Source organism: Lontra canadensis, unplaced genomic scaffold (genome assembly GCF_010015895.1).
Source record: "Lontra canadensis isolate GAN:19392208 unplaced genomic scaffold, GSC_riverotter_1.0 scaffold130, whole genome shotgun sequence".
NCBI classification, from domain to species: Eukaryota; Metazoa; Chordata; class Mammalia; order Carnivora; family Mustelidae; genus Lontra; species Lontra canadensis.
This window is the reverse complement of record NW_022631124.1, coordinates 4,062,017-4,085,955: the sequence shown is the minus strand read 5'-3', so window position 1 is coordinate 4,085,955 and position 23,939 is coordinate 4,062,017. Positions and strand designations below refer to the sequence as shown.

General features: G+C 38.1%; 1 protein-coding gene across 3 annotated transcripts in view; it reads left to right on the top strand.

Annotated features, from left to right (window-relative positions):
• Window positions 1–23,939, top strand: part of SEPTIN10 (septin 10) — a 64,002-nt gene that overhangs the window by 15,648 nt on the left and 24,415 nt on the right. For all 3 annotated transcript variants that reach the window (XM_032842397.1, XM_032842396.1, XM_032842395.1), the window contains exons 2-4: window positions 15,521–15,589; window positions 21,701–21,821; window positions 22,219–22,414. In XM_032842397.1, coding sequence (XP_032698288.1) covers window positions 15,521–15,589; window positions 21,701–21,821; window positions 22,219–22,414 — 386 coding nt within the window. The remainder of the gene's footprint in view (window positions 1–15,520; window positions 15,590–21,700; window positions 21,822–22,218; window positions 22,415–23,939) is intronic.

Sequence of the window (23,939 nt, the reverse complement as noted above, 5' to 3'; positions counted from 1 at the left end):
TTACTCACTTTTGATCCTCAGTGCCTGGGGATTTCTGTCCTGAATATGGAAGTCCTTTTAGTAAGTATGGTGTGCATTTGTGGAACAATTAAAAAGCAGTTGTGTATTGATCGTCTTCACCTGATTCCTCAGTATTCTTTTTTCCTCAGATATTCCTTTTCAATTTTAAGTCTTTTTAATGAGTTTCTTTTGCCTTCCCCCTTCTTCAGCTCCTTTTCCCATTTCCTTTTCCTGGGTGAAATAAATGACTTTTAAAATTTGATTGGCTTTTTTGTCACCTAGTCTGCATGGAACACACTCCTTCTCCCAGGAATTCAAGCTGTCTACTTTTCATTTAATTAAGCCTTGAGATTTAGTTTCAAGAAGTCTTTTCACCACCTAGCAGTTTTGTTGTGCCTTTCCTTACTTCCCCTTGTCTGAGCATGCAGTTTCCATGACTGATTCTTCATTCTCTAACACATCACATACTTCTTCGTCATTTCCTTGCTCATAGGTATACAGTCATAAAATTGAGTTGAAAGAGACCTTAGAAGATCATTATTTTTGTTTTCCACTCAGTGCAGAAATTGGTCTACTGTTTGACCAGTTGATGACTGTATCACTGTTTGAACCCCCACCCTCCCCTCCCTCAACACCCCCCCCCTCCCTCAACACCCCCCCCCGCCAACTACTGCCCTGGGGAGGGCAGTAGCTGAATCCTTTCACTCTTATTAGACAGCCATTCCACTCTGGCTAGGCAGCCCTAGTCCTTCAGTAATTTCTTTTTTTTTTTTTTTAATTTAATTTATTTATTTGACAGACAGAGATCACAAGCAGGCAGAGAGGCAGGCAGAGAGAGGAGGAAGCAGACTCCCTGCGGAGCAGAGAGCCCGATGCAGGGCTCGATCCCAGGACCCTGAGATCATGACCTGAGCCGAAGGCAGTGGCTTAACCCACTGAGCCACCCAGGCGCCCCCCTTCAGTAATTTCTTCTCACTCTGTCAGATTGGCTTCTCTGGTTCATTCATACATTCATACATTCTGATTTTTCCCTTGGGGGTTCATTTCCCTAAAACAGACTATGGATGTTTGAATGTCCCTTGACGGAGTAGTAGGCTAAGGATGTTGGGAAAAAGTCAGATTGCCTTGACTCACACAGTGCTAGAAAGTAATTTTAAGACAGCCTAAATAAAAACTTATGTGTAAGACCTGAAACCCTAAAAGAACTTGGGAAAAATTTAGATTCATTTTATTTAAACCTCAGGGTGTGAAAAGATTTTTTAATCTTTTTGTTTAGGGAAGAAACCATAAAGGCAAGGATTGATAAATTGGGCTCTATGAAAATTGAAAAGGTCAGTGACAGATCAGGAAAAGATATTTGTAATACATATCGCAAGTACAGGGTTATATCCAACAGCTTTTGTTAATAAGAGGAGCAAAAAAGGGATACCCTGATGGGCAAATGGCAAAAAACATGAACTGATGATTTATGAAAATAAGCTGAAAAAAGTGTTGAGAATACTGGATATCAAATTAAGATGTCAGTGTTTGCCTATCAAATTGACAGACACTTAAAAACTGTTAATACCCTGTATTGTTGACTACATAATGAAATGAACATACCAATTTTGATTTTTGGTTTTTTGTTATATTTTTGAACATACAAGTTTTAAAAATATGAGTAGGTTTTTTTTTTTTTAAGATTTTATTTATTTATTTGACAGAGATCATGAGTAGGCAGAGAGGCAGGCAGAGAGAGAGTGGGAATAAGACTCCCTGCTGAGCAGAGAGCCCAATGCGGGGCTCGATCCCAGGACTCTGGGATCATGACCTGAGTTGAAGGCAGAGGCTCTAACCCACTGAGCTACCCAGGTGCCCCAGGTATAGCCTTTTTGAGGGGCACTTTGGCAGTATGTTCGTACCTTTGACCAATAATTATATTCTAGGAATTTATCATGAGGAAATTATCAAATGCACAAAATGATTGATGCTTATACAGCTATTGCCCTTTGGCTCCTCCAAGAAGCAGATGCTGAACTTAGGAGTGTTAGAGGTAGATTGGGCATAGGAGGTAGGGAGTGGAGAACAGAAAGGAGGAAACAGGACTGGAAAGGAAGAGCCTTCAGTCTCTGATGCAGCTGCAGACAGCCAGCTGTGAAAGGAAAGAAGCTGGGAAGATAGAACCTGGTGGAGAGAGCCTCAGATGCCATGCAGGTCTGGCAGAGTCTGGGCCAAAGCAGTGGAAAGCTCTCTTGACTGTTAGGGCTGCCCATCTAGCACAGAGGGGGCCAGGTCCTGACACCCTTACTGTTCTCAGTCCTGGGCTAGGGGCTTCCAGGGAGGATTGGTCTCCAGAGGAGTACTAGGCAGATCCTGAAGGCTCCATCCATAGCTGCATTCTTTGTACTCAAAGGGTAGGTTCTTGCTAGAAGGGAAATCTAAGTAGTGTACCACAAGAGGGATGTTCATTGCAGTGTTATTAAAAAATGACACAATAAGAAATGGTATTTTTTCATATAATAAACATAAAATACTCCCATTTCTAATTAAAGGGAGAGAAGTAATTTCAAAATAAATTGTATTTATTATTTTAAGCGGGCTTCTAATTACTGTAAGCTTTTGTTAAGCTTGATATCCCTAACTCTTTATTACATGAAATTCAAGAATTTCCATGTCTTGATCTTCTGAGGCTGAATTTTAGACTTTGTAGTTATCCTCTAATTTTTATATTTGTTGGAGATGATGGTAACACTGAGGTGATATTTTGATGGAAATTTGACTACCCCAAGCTGCCCTAAACTGAGACCGCCCTGGGGGAAATCCAGGCGGGATATGCACACATGGGGCTGCTGTATTGCTTTGCCTTATGCTCTCCAGTCTTACTGGTTTCATCTGAATTCTTTCTTTTCCCCCCTGGGTTGTAATTAGCATCCACTTCTAGAATCAGGTAATGTTATTATTACTTGTTTTTAGGAAAAGTTTAGATTGGCACTCTTAAGTTTAAGATTCCTTAACCTGAAGAGTTAATAAAATGATTTTAAATAATGAGTTGCAAAATATTATTTTAAGTCAAAGAAATCTGTCATCTTAAACCCATAAAATAGGCTCAGGTAATTATTTTGACCACTCTCTGCTTTTCATTCTCTCTTACTCCACCTCCACCCCCACCCCCCCACCCCCGCCCCCTGTTTCTCCTGAAGAACTCCAGGAAACACCAGGGAACAATTTGAAAACTTTGGTTCTATTTCTTGGATTAATTTTATAAAGAAAAAAAAATGTGGGACAATAAAGTTAAAATGAAGCTGTGATAAAGCCAAGTCACATTTCTGTTCCTGTAAGGTTCATTGTTATACCTAGAGAGAGGGGCAGTTTCAAAATGTTTACAAGTAAGGAAACTTGTTATCTGAGGTCCTATTGTGAAAGAATCACCAAATGTTTCCCTGTAATTGGCTGATAGGAAAAAGGTCATCTATTGTATGTCTCCCGCAGGACCCCAGAATAAGACCCACCTCTGTTGTATTGCCCATACTCCCCAAACTGAAATTTTGAAGAAAGTAGAGCTCCCATCTCTTCCTCCAGCTGCCCCAAAATGTTATGGCCCCCTTTTTAATGATTCATTATATATTACAACTTTAAAAAAGTGTGTTAGACTTTGCCAGGAGTTAAAGGTACTGTATGTTGTTTTTTTTTTTTTTTTCCATGTAGGTAGTGTGTAGATAGTTCTAAATTTTTTATGTGCTTGTATATGATCTGTATATGTATTTAAAATAAAGTAAAAACTATAGAAAGGCAAACTGAGTAACCAAGTATAGGTGGTGATTTTGTAGTCTTCCTTGGAATGAGATTGATCAATGGCTTTGTGTTTCTCTGAGGTAAGTTCTTAAGATCAAGGACTCTGTCTTATTCCTCCTGAGACCCCAGTACCCAGCACAGTGATTTACACATAGTAAGTGATCATTGGTATTGCAGACTGGAAATCTTCTAATTTTTTTTAGCTTAGCATTTGCCACTAGAGGGACTTGGTCAGCTCTTGTCCCCGTGTTATTTTATCTCCAGTAATGTCTTGTTAATTTGTTAAAAACTTTATTCTAAAACTTGTTTTGGAAATATGACTAGTCAGGTAGTGGCAGTGGGAATATTAAAAACAACTATTTTTAATACTTCTGTGTGACTCATTCATACTTCCTGATCAAAACATTTATCTACAGAGATATTAAGTGGACTTTTTTTGGCAAGTATTCAGAAACACAGGAAATGAACAATCAAAAGCAGATTTGAAATGAACTTACATAAATGACAGAAATATAACTGAGGTTTTATTAGTCAAAATTTAATGATGAACTAGTACAAAACCTATCCCATTTTTTAAGCATATTTTACTTATCAACCAAAGTGCTAACTCAGCAAGTATTTAACAAAAATATGCTAGTCATTATGTTAAAACTGTGAAGCTTTCTTACCATAATTTTTTGACATCAGGAAGTAGCACTGGCCATGGACTGACTGTTCTACTCTCTCACTGAGTGTGTCTAAGGCAAGGCTCTAAACAGGGCCCCCCAAACAGTTATTTTCTGTGGCACTTCTTTGCCTTTACCAACTAGTCAGACTCTTGAGATGGACACTTCAAAATTCCTCAGTCAGATACCTATCTGTTGTACGTAATCAGTTTATCAACCTCATTTATAACCTTATTCGTAACTACAGTAGGAAACCAATGAAGTTTTTTTTCCTTCCACGAAACTCTTATATTCGCTGTTTTCTTTCTCCAAATACTAAATTCTACCTCCTTCTGGTACTCAGGGATTTTTTTTTTTTTCTACCCTAAATGCCACCTTCTTTCTTGCTATATATACCACTTTTCCTGACTCATTGCAATATCATGGTCTTCTCTGAAAACTGCTTTGGCCTTTAATGATCTCTTTTTCCACATCTCCATAACTACCACTGCTCTTCTTTGCTCTTACTTCTGTGTTCTGGCATAGGAGAGGGACATGAGCTACTGCCTATATGGCACACAATGACTAGGGACAGAGGAGCTGGCTGGAGGGAATAAGGTGAAGTATGCATAGTTAAAAAACAAAACCATAAGCCACTTTGATGTGCTTGTGTATTTTTCACTTTTTTAAATTGTGAAAATACAGCCAGTACCTAAGTATTCATCACAGAACTTTGTGTGCTTTATATAAGGACATCTTCCAACTGACAAGAGGACAAGAGTCATTTCATGTTGAAACAATGTGTTCAGTTAGGTACTCAGGATTTGGAAACACTGTATATGTAGTAATTAAGTTACAAGGCTTGCTTCAATAGCTTATATTACCCAAAATGTACAGAGGGAGATTGTTAGCATTCTGTAAAATCCAGTCATGATCCACACCTGTGTATCTGTGAGATTGCATTCATAATCCCAATGTGTGTGTGTGTGTGTGGGTGGGGCTCTAAGGTGCCAAAACCACTATTCTCTTGCTGCAGTGGTAAGATTCTCCCTTTCATCATACATGTGGTCAAAGCTGTTCATTACAGTATAGTTTATTGTAATTAAAGACTAGGGACTGCTTAAATAAAGAGATCCACATATATTGTCATATATAAAACAAAATACTATATTACTGAAGGAATGAAGTAGATCTTCCTAACAGTGAAACAGTCTCCATGAGAGATTAAGGGGAAATACCACAATGCAGAGCAATAGGCCACTGCCGTGTTTTTTTTTTTTTTTTTTTTTTTTTTTTTTTTTTTTAATTAAGACACCTGCTTATTCACATATGCTCATAACATGCATGGTCTTTCTCTGGAAAGATACTTAGGTCTGTTGAGGTACTAGTAAATCAAGGATAGAAGAAGAACTTATTTTGCACTATTTCCTTACTGGCACTGTTTACATTTTTCTTACTATAGCCATACGATGCTACTTTTTTAAAAATGCCACATTTCCTTAGTATCTTGTGCTGCACTCAAAAGTACAATAGCAATTATTGGGGCAGCATTGCTTTGAAATTCCCACTTCTCTTGTACTTTTCTTCCCCCATTCCTCACTGTTGAAAATAGTGAACATTTGTTTGGTTTATAGCCAAACAAATTGGGACAGTAGTAGAAGGTACATCAGCTTCACAGGCAAATCACACCTGTGTCTATGGCTAACTGGCTTTTGTGATTTGGGGTATGTTATGGAACCTTTCAGGATCCTAATTTTCTCATGTAGGCTGTGGGAATGAGAATATGTATAGCTCAGAAACTAAGAAATGTACTTAAATAAGAAATGTACTTAATGAGCTATATAGTGATTGGCATATGACAGGAGTCCTATAAATGATAATTACTTCTGTTTTAATTGGATAACTAAGGGACTTGTTCAGATTTTTAAATACTTATTTTCCTAACTATACTGAAATTGGATCATTAACATTTGTATTTACCCTGGCATGCTACTGTGGAATATACCAATCTTGAAAATCTTCTTGGCTCCTAGAACATTTTTTAGTGAAATAGCTTTTTTTCCCTTTTTAATCCTGTAAAGTCTTTCAGTTTTAAAAGTTTTTAATTTAAATTCAGTTTAACATACAGTTTATTATTAATTTCAGAGGTAGAATTTAGTGATTCATCAGTTGCCTATAACACCCAGTGCTCATTTCATCAAGTGTCCTCCTTAAGGACCATCACCCAGTTACCCCATCTTCCCCTCCATCAACCCTCAGTTTGTTAACTATGGTTAAGAGTCTCTTATGGTTTGTCTCTCTCTCTGATTATGTCTTGTTTTATTATTCCCTCCCTCCTCTGTTTTGTTTCTTAAATTCCACGTATGAGGGAAATCATATGATGATTGCCTTTCTCTGATTGACTTATTTCACTTAGCATAATACCCTCTGCTTCCGTCCATGTCCATATGTGTGTGTGTGTTTATAAACACATCACACACACATATATAAATATATATATATATAAATGTATTATATATATATAAATGTGATGTGTTTATATATTCTTTATCCATTCATCTGTCAGTGGACATCTGGTCTCTTTCCATAGTTTAGCTGTTGTGGACATTGGTGGTGTAAACATTGGGGTGCATGTTCCCCTTCGAATCACTATATTTGTATCCTTTGGAAAAGTACCTAGAAGTATAATCTAGGTTTTAGGGTAGCTCTATTTTTTTTTTTTAAAGATTTTATTTATTTATTTGACAGATAGATCACAAGTAGGCGAGAGGCAGGCAGAGAGAGAAAGGGAAGCAGGCTCCCTGCTGAGCAGAGAGCCCGATGTGGGGCTCAATCCCAGGACCCTGGGATCATGACCTGAGCAGAAGGCAGAGGCTTTAACCCACTGATCCACCCAGGCACCCCTAGGATAGCTCTATTTGTAGCATTTTGAGGAACCTCCATACTGTTTTCCAGAATGGCTATACCAGTTTGCATTCCTACCAGTGGTGTAAGAGGGTTCACCTTTCTCCGCATCTTCGCCAATATCTGGGGTTTTCTCAGTTGTTCATTTTAGCCATTCTGACAGGTGTGAGATGGTATTTCACATCTGTCAGGTGGTTTTGGTTTATATTTTCCTGATGCTGAGTGATGTGGACCAATTTTTTCAAGTGTCTGTTGGTCATTTGTATGTCTTCTTTGGAGAAATGTCTGTTCATATCTTCTGCCCATTTCTTCACTGGATTTTTTGTTTTTTGGGGGGTGTTGAGTTCTTAAGTTTATGGATCTTGCATACTAACCCTTTATCTGATAAGACAGATGCAAGTATCTTCTCCCTTTCCATAGGTTGCCTTTTAGTTTTGTCAACAGTTTCCTTTGCTGTGTAAAAAGCTTTTTATCTTAATGAAGTCCCAATAGCTCATTTTTGCTTTTGTTTCCCTTGCTTTTGAAAGACGTGTCTAAGAAGTTGCTGTGGCTAAGGTCAAAGAGGTGGCTGCCTGTGTTCTCTAATAGGATTTTTAAAAAAAAATTCAGTGTAATAGAATTCATTGTCTATGCACCACACCCAGTGCTCCATGTAATATGTGCCCTCCATAATACCCACCACCAGGCTCCCCCAACCTCCCACCCCCGCCCCTTCAAAACCCTCAGATTGTTTTTCAGAGTTCATAGTCTCTCATGGTTCATCTCCCCCTCTAGTTTCCCTCAACTCCCTTCTCCTCTCCGTCTCCCCATGTCCTCCGTGTTATTTCTTATGTTCCACAAATAAGTGAAACCATCTAATAATTGACTCTCTCTACTTGACTTATTTCCCTCAGCATAATCTCTTCCAGTCCCGTCCATGTTGATACAAAAGTTGGGTATTCATCCTTTCTGATGGAGGCGTAATACTCCATAGTGTATATGGACGAAATCTTCCTTATCCATTTGTCTGTTGAAGGGCATCTTGGTTCTATCCACAGTATGGCGACCATGGCCATTGCTGCTATGAACGCTGGGGTGCAGATGGCCCTTCTTTTCACTACATCTGTATCTTTGGGGTAAATACCCAGTAGTGCAATAGCAGGGTCATAGGGAAGCTCTATTTTTAATTTCTTGAGGAATCTCCACACAGTTCTCCGAAGTGGCTGCACCAACTTGCATTCCCACCAACGGTGGAAGAGGGTTCCCCTTTCTCCACATCCTCTCCAACACACGTTGTTTCCTGTCTTGCTAATTTTGGCCATTCTAACTGGTGTAAGGTGGTATCTCAATGTGGTTTTAATTTGAATCTCCCTGATGGCTAGTGATGATGAACATTTTTTCATGTGTCTGTTAGCCATTTGTGTGTCTTCATTGGAGAAGTGTCTGTTCATGTCTTTTACCCATTGTTTGACATGATTATTTGCCTCAGGTTGAGATCTTTTATCCATTTCGAATTTATCTTTGTGTATGGTGTAAAAGAATGGTCGAGTTTCATTCTTCTATATATAGCTGTCCAATTTTCCCAGCACCATTTATTGAAAAGACTGTCTTTTTTCTGCGGTATATTCTTTCCTGCTTTGTCGAAGATTATTTGACCATAGAGTTGAGGGTCCATATCTGGGCTCTCTACTCTGTTCCACTGGTCTATGTGTCTGTTTTTATGCCAGTACCATGCTGTCTTGGTGATCACAGCTTTGTAGTAAAGCTTGAAATCAGGCAACGTGATGCCCCCAGTTTTGTTTTTCTTTTTCAACATCTCCTTAGCAATTTGGGATCTCTTCTGGTTCCATACAAATTTTAGGATTATTTGCTCCAGCTCTTTGAAAAATACCGGTGGAATTTTGATCGGAATGGCATTAAAAGTATAGATTGCTCTAGGCAGTATAGACACTTTAACAATGTATATTCTTCCGATCCAAGAGCATGGAATGGTCTTCCATCTTTTTGTGTCTTCTTCAATTTCTTTTATGAGTGTTCTGTAGTTCCTCGAATACAGATCTTTTACCTCTTTGGTTAGGTTTATTCCCAGGTATCTTATAGTTCTTGGTGCTGTGGTAAATGGGATCTATTCTCTGATTTCGCTTTCTGTATTTTCATTGTTAGTGTATAAGAAATCCACTGATTTCTGTACATTGACTTTGTATCCTGCCACGTTGCTGAATTGTTGTATGAGTTCTAGTAGTTTGGGGGTGGAGTCTTTTGGGTTTTCCATATAAAGTATCATGTCATCTGCGAAGAGAGAGACTTCGACTTCTTCATTGCCAATTTGGATACCTTTATTTCTCTTTGTTGTCTGATTGCTGTTGCTAGGACTTTTAATACTATGTCGAACAAGAGTGATGTGAGTGGGCATCCTTGTCGTGTTCCTGATCTCAACGGGAAGGCTGTGAGCTTTTTCCCATTGAGGATGATATTTGCTGTGGGTTTTTCATAGATAGATTTTATGAAGTCCAGGAATGTTCCCTCTATCTCTGTACTTTGAAGCGTTTTAATCAGGAACAGATGCTGGATTTTGTCAAATGCTATTTCTACATCAATTGAGAGGACCATGTGGTTCTTCTCTCTTCTCTTATTGATTTGTTCTGTCACATTGATTGATTTGCGAATGTTGAGCCATCCTTGCAACCCAGGGATGAATCCCACCTGGTCATGGTAGATAATCTTTTTAATGTGCTGTTGGATCCTATTAGCTAGGATCTTGTTGAGAATCTTAGCATCCCTATTCATCAGGGATATTGGTCTGAAATTATCCTTTTTGGTGGGGTCTTTGCCTGGTTTGAGGATTAGGGTAATGCTGGCTTCATAAAAAGAGTCTGGAAGTTTTCCTTCTGCTTCAATTTTTTGAAACAGCTTCAGGAGAATAGGTGTTATTTCTTCTTTGAAAGTTTGGTAGAATTCCCGGGAATCTCTCAGGTCCTGGGCTCTTGTTTTTTGGGAGGATTTTGATCACTGCTTCAATCTCGTTACTAGAATAGGTCTATTCGGGTTGTCACTTTCTTCCTGGTTCAGTTTTGGAAGTTTATAGTTTTCCAGGAATGCATCCATTTCATCTAGGTTGCTTAACTTATTGGCATGTAACTGTTGATAGTAACTCCTGATGATTGTTTCTATTTCCTTGGTATTAGTTGTCATCTCTACCTTTTCTTTCATAATTTTATTAATTTGGGCCTTCTCTCTTTTCATTTAGATTAGTTTGGCCAGTGATTCATCGATCTTATTGATTCATAAAACCAGTGTCTAGTTTCATTGATGCGTTCTACTGTATCTCTAGTTTCTATCTCATTGATCTCTGCTCTAATCTTGATGATTTCCCTGCTTGTGTGTGGAGTTGGCTTAATTTGTTGTTGATTCTCCAGTTCTTTAAGGTGTAGAGATAGCTGGTGTATTCTGGATGTTTCCATTTTTTTGAGAGAGGCTTGGATGGCTATGTATTTCCCCCTTAGGACCGCCTTTGCTGCATCCCATAGGTTTTGGACCGAAGTGTCTTCATTCTCATTGGTTTCCATGAATTGTTTAAGTTCTCCTTTGATCTCCTAGTTGATCCCAGTATTCTTAAGTAAGGTGGTCTTTAGGTTCCAGGTGTTTGAGTTCCTTCCAAACTTTTCCTTGTGATTAAGCTCCAGTTTCAAAGCATTGCGATCTGAGAATATGCAGGGAATAATCTTAAGTCTTTTGGTATCGGTTGAGCCCTGATTTGTGACCCAGTAGATGGTCTGTTCTGGAGAAGGTTCCATGTGCACTTGAGAATAATGAGTATTCTGTTGTTTTAGCATGGAATGTTCTATACATACCTATGAGGTCCATCTGGTCCAATGTGTCATTCAACATTCTTGTTTCTTTATTGATTTTCTGCATGATGATCTATTACTGAGAGTGGCATGTAAGATCTCCTACTATTTTACTGTATTCATATCAATATGACTCTATCTTGATTAACAGTTTTCTTATGTAATTGGCTGCTCCCATATTGGGGGCATAAATATTTACAATTGTTAGATCTTCTTGGTAGATAGTCCCTTTGAGAATGATGTAGTGTCCTTCTGTATCTCTGACTACAGTCTTTAGTTTAAAATCTAATTTGTCTGATATGAGAATCACTACCCCAGCCTTCTTTCGAGTCCCATTGGCATGAAAGAGGCTTCTCCATCCCTTCACTTTCAGTCTGGGTGTATCCTTAGGTTCGAAATGGGTCTCTTATAGACAATATATGGATGGGTCCTGTCGTTTTATGCCATCTGCCTGTGTCATTTTATGAGCGCATTTAGGCCATTCACGTTGAGAGTGATTATTGAGAGATACATTTTTATTGACATCATGTTATCTGTGACGTCTTTGTTTCTATAGATTGTCTCCATATATTTCTGTTCAATAATATTCTGAGGATTTTTCCTCTTTTATAGAACCTCCCTTAATATTTCCTGCAGTGTCGGCTTGGTTGTCGCATACTCCTTTAAACCTTTCCGGTCTTGGAAACTCTTTATCTCTCCATCCATTTTGAATGTCAGTCTTGCTGGATAAAGTATTCTTGGCTGCATGTTCTTCTCATTTAGTACCCTGAATACGTCTTGCCAGCCCTTTCTGGCTTTCCAGGTTCCTGTGGACAGGTCTGATGTTATATTGATCGGCTTTCCTCTGTACCTAAGGAATTTCTTTTCCCTCGTTGCTTTCAAGAGCTCCTATCTACAATTATGATTCATCATTTTCACTATCAGGTGTCTTGAGGTCTTTCTAGATTCTGTGGTGTTGGGGACAGACCTTTCTACCTCTAGTACATGAATGCTGGTTCCATTCGCAAGATTCGGAAAATTTTCGTGGAGAATTTGTTCAACTATATCTTCTAGTCTTTTTTCTTTCTCCTCCCCCTCAGGGATTCCAATAATTCTGACATTGGAACATTTCATGGTGTAATTTATTTCCCTAATTCTGTTTCCATGGCTTCTAAGTTGTTTGTTCCAGGCTTCCTCCTGATCCTTTTTCTCTATATGTTTGTCCTCCAGATCACTAATTCTATCTTCTGACTCAGTTACCCTGGCTTTTAGAGAATTTAGATTAGATTGGAACTCATTGAGAACATTGTGAACATCATCCCTGGTGGCTTTCAGTTCTGCTCTAATCAATTCCATTTTGTCATCAAAGGCTTTCTCCAACCTAGCTATTGCCTGGATAATTGTTAGCCTGAATTCCCTTTCCGACATACTGTCTATGTCCATATCTAATAGCTCTGTTGCAGAAGGCTCAGTCTCTGTACTTTTCTTCTGTTGGGCATTCTTCATTCTAGTCATTTTGGTGAGAGATGGCTGAACGGATGTGTAGCTGAATGTATCAACCATGGTGCACACAAGGTGCACCCTGGAACGCTTCTGAGCAATCAAGAGTCCCCACCCAAAAGAAAGAAAAAAGAAAAAAAGAGAGAGAGAGACAGGGAAAAAAAGAAAGATAAAATAAAAGAGAATGCCCAGCCCAAATGGGCCCCAAGGTAAGATTTATGAAATATAGAAACAAAGACAAAGACTGACAAAAGCAGATGACAAGAGGAAAAAAAAATAAATAAAAACAAAAAAACAAAAAAGAAGATCATCAAAAAGAACCCCTAGTGTAAGATTTATATACTACCAGGATAAAAGCAAATACACAGAAACACTGGCAGAAGAAAAGATGGGAGAGTGATTATAAATTCTCAATGTGGGCGAGGAAGGTTATTTTGATTCTTCCTGGATGTATTTTGATATCTTTGTTAAAGGACTCAACTTTCCTAAGATAAAGGGTGATTAGAAACTGGTTTACCTATAAGGGTAGCATTGATTCGGGAAAGGGGATTAGCTTGAAGCTATATGAATATTAAAAAAAATATTTAAAAAAATGAATAAAGAAATAAAATTAAATTAAAAAATAGAAAAGTAAAAGAAAAACACAGGTATATGTATCAAAAAGTTCAGGTGAAAAGGTTATTATGGAATTTGTGATGGTAAATAGGTTAGTGGTGGTTGTCCTCTTGTCCTTTTTTTTTTTTTTTTTTTTTTTTTTTTGTTGTGTGGGGGGGGGTTTGTGGGGGGGGGGGGGGGGGGGGGGCTGCTGCATGTTTTTTCAGGGAATCTTGTTGGAGTTATGTCCTCCTACCCCCATCAAGGGGGTGGGCTCTGAGGAAACCACTTTTTCAGGCTTTTGTTCTCTGGAGGTTTTTTTGTTGGTTTGTTCATTTGTTTTCTCTCCCCTTGGCAGCTTTTGATGGTTTTTGGAGGTTTAGAGGAAACAAACTGCACCTTGACCTCCCTCTCAGAGAGAAGCCTCAGTCTGTTCCCCTCTGGGTGTTCCAGAGCACATAAATTCCCCCTCTGCCTTTAGCAGAGCACGTTCCCAGTCACGGTCTCTGGGGTCACAGGAACTCCCGCTTGTACCTAAAACCATGAGAAATACTAACTGCGGCTGTCTGGGCAGGGCCGGACCGCCAGAGAAGTCCCAAGCAGAGAGAGCACACTGAGATTTTCCCGCCAGCCTGGGAGTGCTCAGACTCTCCGAGTTGGAGAGAGCGTGGGCTGGCGCCTGCACGCACCTCTCTCGGGAGGCTGTGGGGCACAACTCAGACTCTGGTCGCAGGGCACGCTCATGGGGAGTGCAAAAAGGCTGTGGTTGTGCAGGCTGGCATCTGCAGACACCTCTCAGGGGAGGGTGTGGGGCCCAACTCAGACTCTGATTGCGTGGCTTGCGAGTGGAGAGTGCAAAGGGCTGTGTTTCTGCCTGCTGTTGAGGCTCTCTCACCCTCACGGGTGCTGCCACCCAGGTGCTCTCAGGCATGATGGTGGCTCAGGGACGAAGACCTGGCTTCTTTGCCACACTCTCTGGCTCAGTGCCAGCAGTGACTTTCCCGGGTCGGGGGGGACTTAAGCCCCTGTCCCTAACTGTCCTGATTCCCACAATTTCCCCCCAACGATCCTTTGCTCTTTTTGAGTGCTTTCAACCATACTCGAAGTTAATGCTGGTCCCCAATCACAGAGCATTCTCTTATTGGTGTATTACTTTCCAATGGGTGGCTTCTGGTGGCTCCCTCCCCCTTTTGTTTATCTTCCAATGTCAGTCCGATGTTCCCACTGCGCTTTATCTGCCCAGTAGCATCTTTTGCCCCCATAGAGATCCAGAAGTATATAATTCTAATCTCAGGCTGATTTCATGGGTGATCAGACTTCTTTGGTAGGTAATAAACTTACATTAGGGTACAGGTTGAAATGGTGCCTCCTCCTACTTCCCCGCCATCTTGTCTCCCCCCTCTTCTAGAATTTTGATGGATTCGTGTCTCACAATTGGGTTCTTATTCACTTTGAGTTTATTTTTGTGTATGTTGTAAGAAAGTGGTCTAGTTTCATTCTTTTGTGTGTCGTGGTCCAGTTTTCCCAAGACCGTTTGGATATTCTTTGCTGCCTTGTCAAAGATTAGTTCACCACAGAGTTGAGGGTCCATTTCTGGGTTCTCTATTCTGTTCCACTGATCCGTGTGTCTGTTTTTATGCCAGAACCATACTGTCTTGATGATCATAGCTTTGTAATACAGCTTGAAATCTGGAACTGTGATGACTCCAGCTTCAGTATCCTCCCCCCTCCGCTGCCCCAACATTTCTTTGGCTATCCAGGGTATTTTCTGGTTTCACTATTAAGTCTTTTTTTTTTTTTTAAGATTTTATTTATTTATTTGACAGAGAGAGAGATCACAAGTAGGCAGAGAGACAGACGGGGGTGGGGTGGGGGGAGCTGGCTCCCTGCTGAGCAGAGAGCCCGATGTGGGACTTGATCCCAGGACTCTTGGATCATGACCTGAGCTGAAGGCAGAGGCTTAACCAACTGAGCCACACAGGCACCCCACTATTAAGTCTTTTAAAAAATAAAAGTAATGTTCTTTGTCTTCCTGGTTATAAATGGGAGTTTACTCTTTTACAGTATTTTTGCATGTTTGGGTAAGTATGTTGATGTGTATGTTGACTATTATATATTATTTACTTTTGCATGTATTTATGCAGTAAGGAAATCATGGTTTTAAGTATGAGTCAGTTGTATAGATTGCAAGTCAAAACTTGATGATAATGATAATATTACAATTCCTTCTTAACATAGTTATATTATTTAGATACAAGGTTTTTTGAACTAATATCTGTTTTAATTTTTTTTCTTTTTCAGCTCTTTCAGTCTCACATGCCAACAAAAACAACCTCTCTGTCTTCACAAGTATCTGATGATGAACAGAAAGTGAGTATATCTTTTAAATAGATCCATATGGTACTCTGCACACCTCTAGGTTTTCAAAATAACTACTCAGAGACCCGACAGACTTTTGTTTGTACCTTGAATATAAATTAACTTCTATGTTGATTGAAATTAAAAATCAGTTTAAATAATTGTTGAGTGTTTTCAGTGTCTCTTTCCTAAGGGACATGAAGCAAATTAAAACTCTGGCTGCTTCCACTGCATTCAGTAGGAAGACTAGCACTGCTTTAATGGGGCGTACTTGCAGAACTTGGTGTTTGGAGAGAACTCCTTTAATAACAGAATGTAGGAATTCACTGGCTGGCCCTGTCAGATGGCTTGCCTGAGTGCTAGATCAGCCCTTAAAGGTTCTTCTAAGTGTGCCCGCATAGGAGGGGTGTGTTTTGGTAATTCATATTAAAATTTGTATTTAAAAAGAGAGGTAAATTTAACTTGGTGAAAGGTGAGTTGATGATTCTTTAAACAGAAAATTGCAAAAACAGGTTAAGCATCTGCCTTTGGCTCTGGTTGTGATCCCCCGCATTGGGCTCCCTGCTCACTGGAGAGCCTGCTTCTTTCTCTTCCTCTGCTATTCCCGCTGCTTGTGCTGTCTCGCTCTCTCTGTCAAATAAATAAATAAAATCTTTAAAAAAAAAATGAAAATCACAAATACAAGCTTGGCTAATTCAGTAAGATTAAATTATTTTCTTAGTTCTGTGCCCATTAAGCCTCTTCTTGTTTTCCCCTCTTCCTTTACACATGCTAAAGGCCCCACAGTTTTGTGTGTGTGTGTGTGTGTTTTTTTTTAAGATTTTATTTATTTATTTGACAGAGAGATCACAAGTAGGCAGAGAGGCAGGCAGAGAGAGAGAGTGGGAAGCAGACTCCCCGCTGAGCAGAGAGCCCGATGTGGGACTCGATCCCAGGACCCTGAGATCATGACCTGAGCCGAAGGCAGAGGCTTAACCCACTGAGCCACCCAGGCGCCCCAAAGGCCCCACAGTTTTGATAAATTGTAGTTTGACTGCCAAACTACTGTTCTTTTTATCTTTTTTCTCTCTTTGGTAATAGTAGTCTGCCCCATCTTTATCACCTGGCAGACCTTTGGAATTACTCTTTATCTGCTTTCTAACACCTTGCTCTGCTGAAACTACTTTCACAGTCACTAGTAATACTTTAGTGACTAATCCACTGAGTGGTCATTGCTTAATCGTCATTTTCTCTGGCCCCTCTTCACTAAATTGTGGTGACCACCACCACATTTTTTTGGAAAGCTTCTGTTAACATGACCCTAAAATCTTACCACTTTAGAACAGGAAGGAATTCTATAGGTCATTTAATTCAACTTTTATCTGATAAGTATGTATTTATCACGTAAAAACTCTAACAAGTATTACTCTAATCTTCTTGAACACTTTCATGACTAGGATGCATAGTGTTTCTTCTCTCTCAACAAACAAGTGACTAAAAGGGATTCAAAGGGTAGAAAAGAGAATATAGTATACAAGTTTTCTGTTGCCCCATAACAAATTGCTCTCTGTCATCCATACAAGAGGGGAGAACCCAACTATCAAATCCCCTTAAGGTTTCAAATCTCTTTCACCTGGAAGCGCCAGGTCCTTTTTAAGAGCTCACCTGATTAGGTCAGCCCCACCCAGGGTAATCTCCCTTTCTCAGGTTAACTGATTTTGTGACCTTAATTACACCTACAAAATCCCTTCATAACATCATGTAGATTAGTGTTTAATCGAAAAAAATAGAAGGGGCCATCGTCACGGGGTCCATGTTAGAATTTTATCCACCGTACAGTGTTAAAAGTGAATCTTTCTCACCTGTACCTCCCAGACCACTCTCTCAACTTCCAAGTCCATTCCCCAGTAATAACCACTCTCCATAGTCTGTCGCTACCCTTTGAAAGATTTTTATCCATATTCATATTTATGAGAATATATGAAAAAAATACTTTTTTAGTCAAATCACAGTAAATCACTTAATTTTTGAGACTTAGGCATATTGTGGCATATATCAGTAGTTTAGTATTCCATTGTATGGATATACTACATTTTATTTCTCTGTTCACCGATTGTTGGGTATTGAGTTCTTTCTGGTTTTTGACTATTTGGACTAAAGCTGCCAAGGACATTCATGTGTATTTTTATTTACCTTGGGTACCAACAGGTGGAGTTTTTTGGTTGTATAGTAGTATGTTTTAACTTTATAAGAAACTGTCCACCTGTTATCCAAAGTGCCTGTACCATTTTGCTTTCACACCAGCAAATTTATCAGAGTTCCACTTCATAATATCTAATACTTGATATTATCAGGCTTTTAAATTTAGCCATTTTGGAGAGTGTTCAGTGATAACTTATTGTAGTTTTAATTCACATTTCCTTGATAACCGGTACTGTTGACCACTCTTTCATTTGCTTGGCTGTCTTTGTGAAGTTCTATTTGAGTCTTTACCCATTTTCTAAAAAGTGGATTGTTATTATTAAATCATTTGAATTCTTCAGATATTCTGAATATAAGTGCTTTGTCATGTATATATGCCAAATATATAATATTTTCTTTCAATCTGTGATTTACATATTCCTTGCTGATCACAAATTTTAAATTTAAAAAAAATTAATTTTAATTTTTAAAAAGATTTTATTTATTTATTTGACAGAGAAAGAGAGATCACAAGTAGACAGAGAGGCAGGCGGGGTGGGGGAGCGGAGCAGACCCCCTGCTGAGCAGAGAGACCGATGCTGGGCTAGATCCAGGACCCTGGGATCATGACCTGAGCCAAAGACAGAGGCTTAACCCACTGAGCCACCCAGGCGCCCCACAAGTTTTTAATTTTGATGAAACATACAAATAGATAAATAATTAGATTGTCACAATATCATACTTCCTGGTGATTGTAGCTTTATGATTAGGTAGTATAAGTCCTTCAGCTTTGTTCTTTTGCATAATTGTTGTAGTTGTTACTAATTGCCTACATTTTCATATAGATTTTAGAACCAGATTGTCATAGAGTTGTCTTACTCTTCTATCCAGTCTGTTGATTTCCTTCTTTTAACCTGAAATGTTTAGACATTCATTGTCCAGTATGGTAGCCACTAGCCATGTGTGGCTATTTAAATTTAAATCAGTTTAATAAAATGTAGAAATCAATTCCTCAGTTGCATTAGTCACATTTGAAGTGCTCAGTATCTGCCTGTGGCTGGCTGGTGGGTTCCTGTTGCACAGCTCAGATATAAAACACTTCTACCATCATAGGAAGTTCTGTTGGATATCACTGGTTTAAACCATTTACATTTAATTTTAGACTTGGCTAGATTTAAGTCTGCCAGTTTGCTGCTATTTTCTTTGTCACATTTGTTCTTTCATTTTTCTTTCTTCTATGCCTTTTGGATTATTTTTATGATTGCATTTCATCTTTACTATTGACTTACTGTCTGTATCTCTTTGGCCTTTTATTTCTTTAAAATAGTAATTGGTGTAGGCTTTACTTTATCACACATATCTTCAAACAGTATTATAATGCTCCATGTATAATATAGAAACCTCACAACAGTAGCTCTCCATTCCCTCTCCCATCTGTTATGCTGTCACTATCATATATTCTACTTCTCTGTGATTACAAACTCTGTGATACATTGATGTTTTTGTAGTTTTAAACAATCATATTTTCAAGAAATTAAAACTAACAAAAGAATTCTCTTAAAATTACCCACATTTCTACTTTTCTGGCAGTTTTCATTTCTTTTTATAGGTCTGATGTCATTTTCCTTTCTCTTGAATAACTTTTAACATTTCTTAATAGTGTAGGTCTGCTATTAGTGAATTTTCTTAGATTTTTTTTTGGTCTGAAGATGTCTTCCTTTGATTTTCATTTGTGAACGATATTTTTATTGGTTATGGAATTCTAGGTTGTCATTTTTGTTTCTTTTGGCATTTTATTGATGTTCTGTTGTCTTATGGTTTGCATTGTTGTTTATGAGAAACCTGTAGTCATTTTATATGTTTCACTTGTCTGTAATATGTCTCCCCATATTTGGTAGCTCATAAAGTTTTTCTTTATCTTTGTTTTGAAATGTTTTGCTCTAATGTGCCTAGTTATGGGTTTTTCTGGATTTTTTCCTATTTGTAGTTTGCTAAATTGGATCTCTTAGTTCATGTTTAGAAAATTGGAGAATTTTCAGTCACTATCACTTGGATATTTCCTTCCCTCCCCCAGTCTCTCCCCATCTTTTCTGTATGGCATTCCAATTATAGGTATGTAAGACCATTTGATATTGTCCCACAGTTTTTTTGGACTCTATTGCAGTTTTAGTTTTTCTATAAGATATTTTTAGCTTGGATTGATGAAGATATTTAACTTGGATATAACTATTGAACAAATATTTCCTTCCATTGTTTGAACTGCTGTTAATTCTGTTCAGTAGGTTTTTTATTTTAGATGTTGCATTTTTCCTTCTAGGAATCCCATTTGTTGCCTTTTGTTGTTGAGAGTTTTCAAATCTCTCTTATAACTTGCCACCCATTATATCTATCTTCTTTTCCTGTAGAAAAAGAGGATATTTTTTTCTTCTTCGGCATATTTGTCATAGTCATTTTTTAAAGTTTTTATCACCTGATTGAATATCTGGTTCATTTGTGGATCTCTTTCTTTTGACTTTTTTCTCCTGACTGTGGGTCACATTTTTGTGCTTCTTCCTCTATAGTAATTTTTTATTGTATAGTAGATGTTGCGGATGATACATTGTAGAGGTGCTGGATTCTTATTTCTTCTTCTGAAGAGTGTTGACCTTGGTTCTAGCAGGCAGTAAATTATTAGCTTGTTGCATTGTTCATGTTGAGCCCTAGTTTTATACTTTGTTAGGGCAGGTCTATTTCAGTTGTGTACTAGGGAACATTTCTGATTCCTGGGATGGGATCCTTACTCCTAAAATAGGGTTCATACAGGTTTTTAGTGGAAAGTCTGAAATGTTTATTGAGCTTCTTTAATTTACAGAGTTAAACTTCAAGCTCCCTGAGTTGACATTCTTGAAAACTCTACATAGCTCCTTCCAATTTCCATTTTCCCCTTGCTAGGCTCCTTGTATTTCCCCTGTACTTGTGCAGTTCAGCAGTCAACCAGAGATTTGAGGGGAGTGCACTTGCAGATTTTGGACTCCCTCCTTTCTATAATTTCTTCTTCAATTTTCAGCTGATACACCTGCCCTTATTTCCAACTTCTCAACCCATCCTGAGGTCTGTCTTCTTTGTGCATCAGTGACTGGGGTATGCCTTCAGAAAGACCTAGAAAATGTGCATCTCACTTTACATGGTTTCCTACTCCCAAGAGTCTCATTCCCTCCAGTGCCCATTGGACTTTGGTTGCACTCCACTGACTTGGAAGAATAGATTATAAATGTTATTAGCAGGTGACATAAGTTACTCTGCCATTACTGGGAGCTAAAACTGCGTAATGTATTGTGCTTTTTTCATGTGACTTTTTTTTTTTTTAAAGATTTTATCTATTTGATAGAGAGCGATCACAAGTAGGCAGAGAGAGAGAGAGAGAGAGAGAGAGCGAGGAGGAAGCAGGCTCCCTGCCTAACAGAGAGCCCGATGTGGCACTCAATCCCAGGACCCTGAGATCATGACCTGAGCTGAAGGCAGAGGTTTAACCCACTGAGCCACCCAGGCAGCCCATGTGACATTTTAATGTAAAATTTAAGTTACCAAATACTTAACATAAACACCTATAATAAATTTATTCCATTTTGTGAGTGACTCTGCCATAGTTTACATGATTTCCTATTTTTTGGAAATCAAGTATTTGAATGTTGTAAGTAATGCTGGACTCTCATTGTATGAAGAGAATAAGAAATGTATATGTTTTCAGGGTTTGGAATCAGGTTTCTCACAAATTTACTTAATATGGTTGTATCTTGGTGAAGGTCTAATGATCATAAAATCTTTAGTTTCTTTGGTAAATTATATTTATCTTTTGAAATGTGCCTGCATCCTATTTTAGTAAAAGTTTTTTTGCTTTAATGAATTACAATTAAAATTTTAAATTTAATTTAAAACAATTTTAATTAGTTTTAAATTATTGCCATTGTCTTTGTTTTCCTTCAGCAAAAAAAAGAAAATATTCGTTCTTTAACTATGTCTGGCCATGTTGGTTTTGAGAGTTTGCCCGATCAGCTGGTCAATAGATCCATTCAGCAAGGCTTCTGTTTTAATATTCTCTGTGTGGGTAAGTGGCAAACTCTTCCTCTAAATTATTCCTTTATATTCCTTGTGTTCTCTTTACTCTTGGAAGCAGTATGATGCTCATGTTATTAATTTGAGATCATGATTGCAGATTTTTTCAGTTACTTAAATCCTATCAATTTTTTCTTTGCTGTACTGCTTTAAACTTTTTTGTTCTTTAAACATTTCAGTGCTTTCTTCAGAGTCCTGAGTAAGCATATATACTCGCTTTTATGTTCTGCTAATGACTCAGTGGACCAGCCTTAACTTGTATGTCTTTCATAGACAACACAGCCTTTGGAATGTTTGAAATATTTGGGATCCTTGAAACCAGTCTAAGAGTTCTTTTTTTTTCTCATTTGTCCTCTACACTTGCGACAATGTACCTTTGTTTCTTTCAGGGGAGACTGGAATTGGAAAATCAACGCTGATTGACACATTGTTTAATACTAATTTTGAAGACCATGAATCCTCACATTTTTACCCACATGTTAAACTTAAAGCTCAGACATATGAACTCCACGAAAGTAATGTTCGATTGAAATTGACCATTGTGAATACAGTAGGATTTGGTGACCAAATAAACAAAGAAGAGAGGTACATGTTTTCTTATTGTAATTGTCTTATTTCAAGACATTTGTCTTGTCTCAATAGGCATGATTTGGTTTTCTACTATGGAAATTCATACCGTTTCCTCCCAGACTTTAATTTTTTTAAATAAATCAGCAATGTTTTATTCTTAACAAATTGACATTTTTCTACCCAGTTGTCTTAATTCTTTTTAGCGTAATTTGACTCAAATTATTGAAATGTGTACTTGGGCAAAAATTGTTTTAATTATTTCCTCATATTCCAGTTTGGTGTATAATAAGTGATTTGTACTAATTTTGAGGCAGGACTTATTTTGTTGAAGGGAAAAAAAAGTAAGACCTACAATGGCAAATATATAATGGCCAAATCCATGGTGCATGAATTTTTCTGTGTGTAAAATTCTAAGCCAATCAGCCAGGTCCACTATTAAGCATTGCAGGAAAAGTTTGATATTTGAAATTATTATTTATATTTGTATTATGTCATTCTTTCTTCTATGGTATTATAAAGTGATTATAGATTGTGTATGAAATTCAAAATATGAAACAGGGAAATAGGTTGGGGTTAAGCAAGAACTTATTTTTTCTTTTTGAAATGCATATGTTTTCATTGTTAGAGGTGTATTTCTAATTTTCTAAAGTTTGATTTAGAGGGGAAATAGTTTGCATAATTGATTCCCTTTATGTGACTTAACGTGAGCCTTTCAGCACATTTATGTGGACTTTCCAGAAGAAGCATATTAGTGGTAGTCAAAGGCCTTTGACAAGTTGCTTTAAATCTTCATAATTTCGGGGCGCCTGGGTGGCTCAGTGGGTTAAGCCTCTGCCTTCAGCTCAGGTCATGATTTCAGGGTCCTGGGATCGAGCCCTGCATCGGGCTCTCTGCTCAGCGGGGAGCCTGCTTCCCTCCTCTCTCTGCCTGCCTCTCTGCCTACTTGTGATCTCTGTCAAATAAATAAGTAAAATCTTAAAAAAAAAATCTTCATAATTTCTTTTTTATAGTTTTCTATATAGAGCTCTTATACATCTTTACTTAAATTTATTCTTAGATATTTGGCATATTTGATGCTCTCATAGATGATATCTTTTAGAAATATTTCATTTTCTATTTGGTGTTTAGAAATACAATTGATTTTGCATACAGTAACTTTTGTAAATTCTCTGATTAATTCCAAAAATTCATCTCTAAATTTGTGTAGATTTTCTATGTACGTATAATAATATAATCTACGAATAGTAACAGTTATATATTTTTTCAGTTCTTCTGTTTGCTTTAAAAAGTTTTATTGAGGGGCGCCTGGGTGGCTCAGTGGTTAAAGCCTCTGCCTTCGGCTCAGGTCACGGTCTCAGGGTCCTGGGATCGAGCCCCGCATCGGGCTCTCTGCCCTGCGGGGAGCCTGCTTCCTCCTCTCTCTCTGCCTGCCTCTCTGCCTACTTGTGATCTCTGTCTGTCAAATAAATAAATAAAATCTTTAAAAAAAAATTAAATTAAATTAAAAAAATAAAAAAAATAAAAAGTTTTATTGATGTAT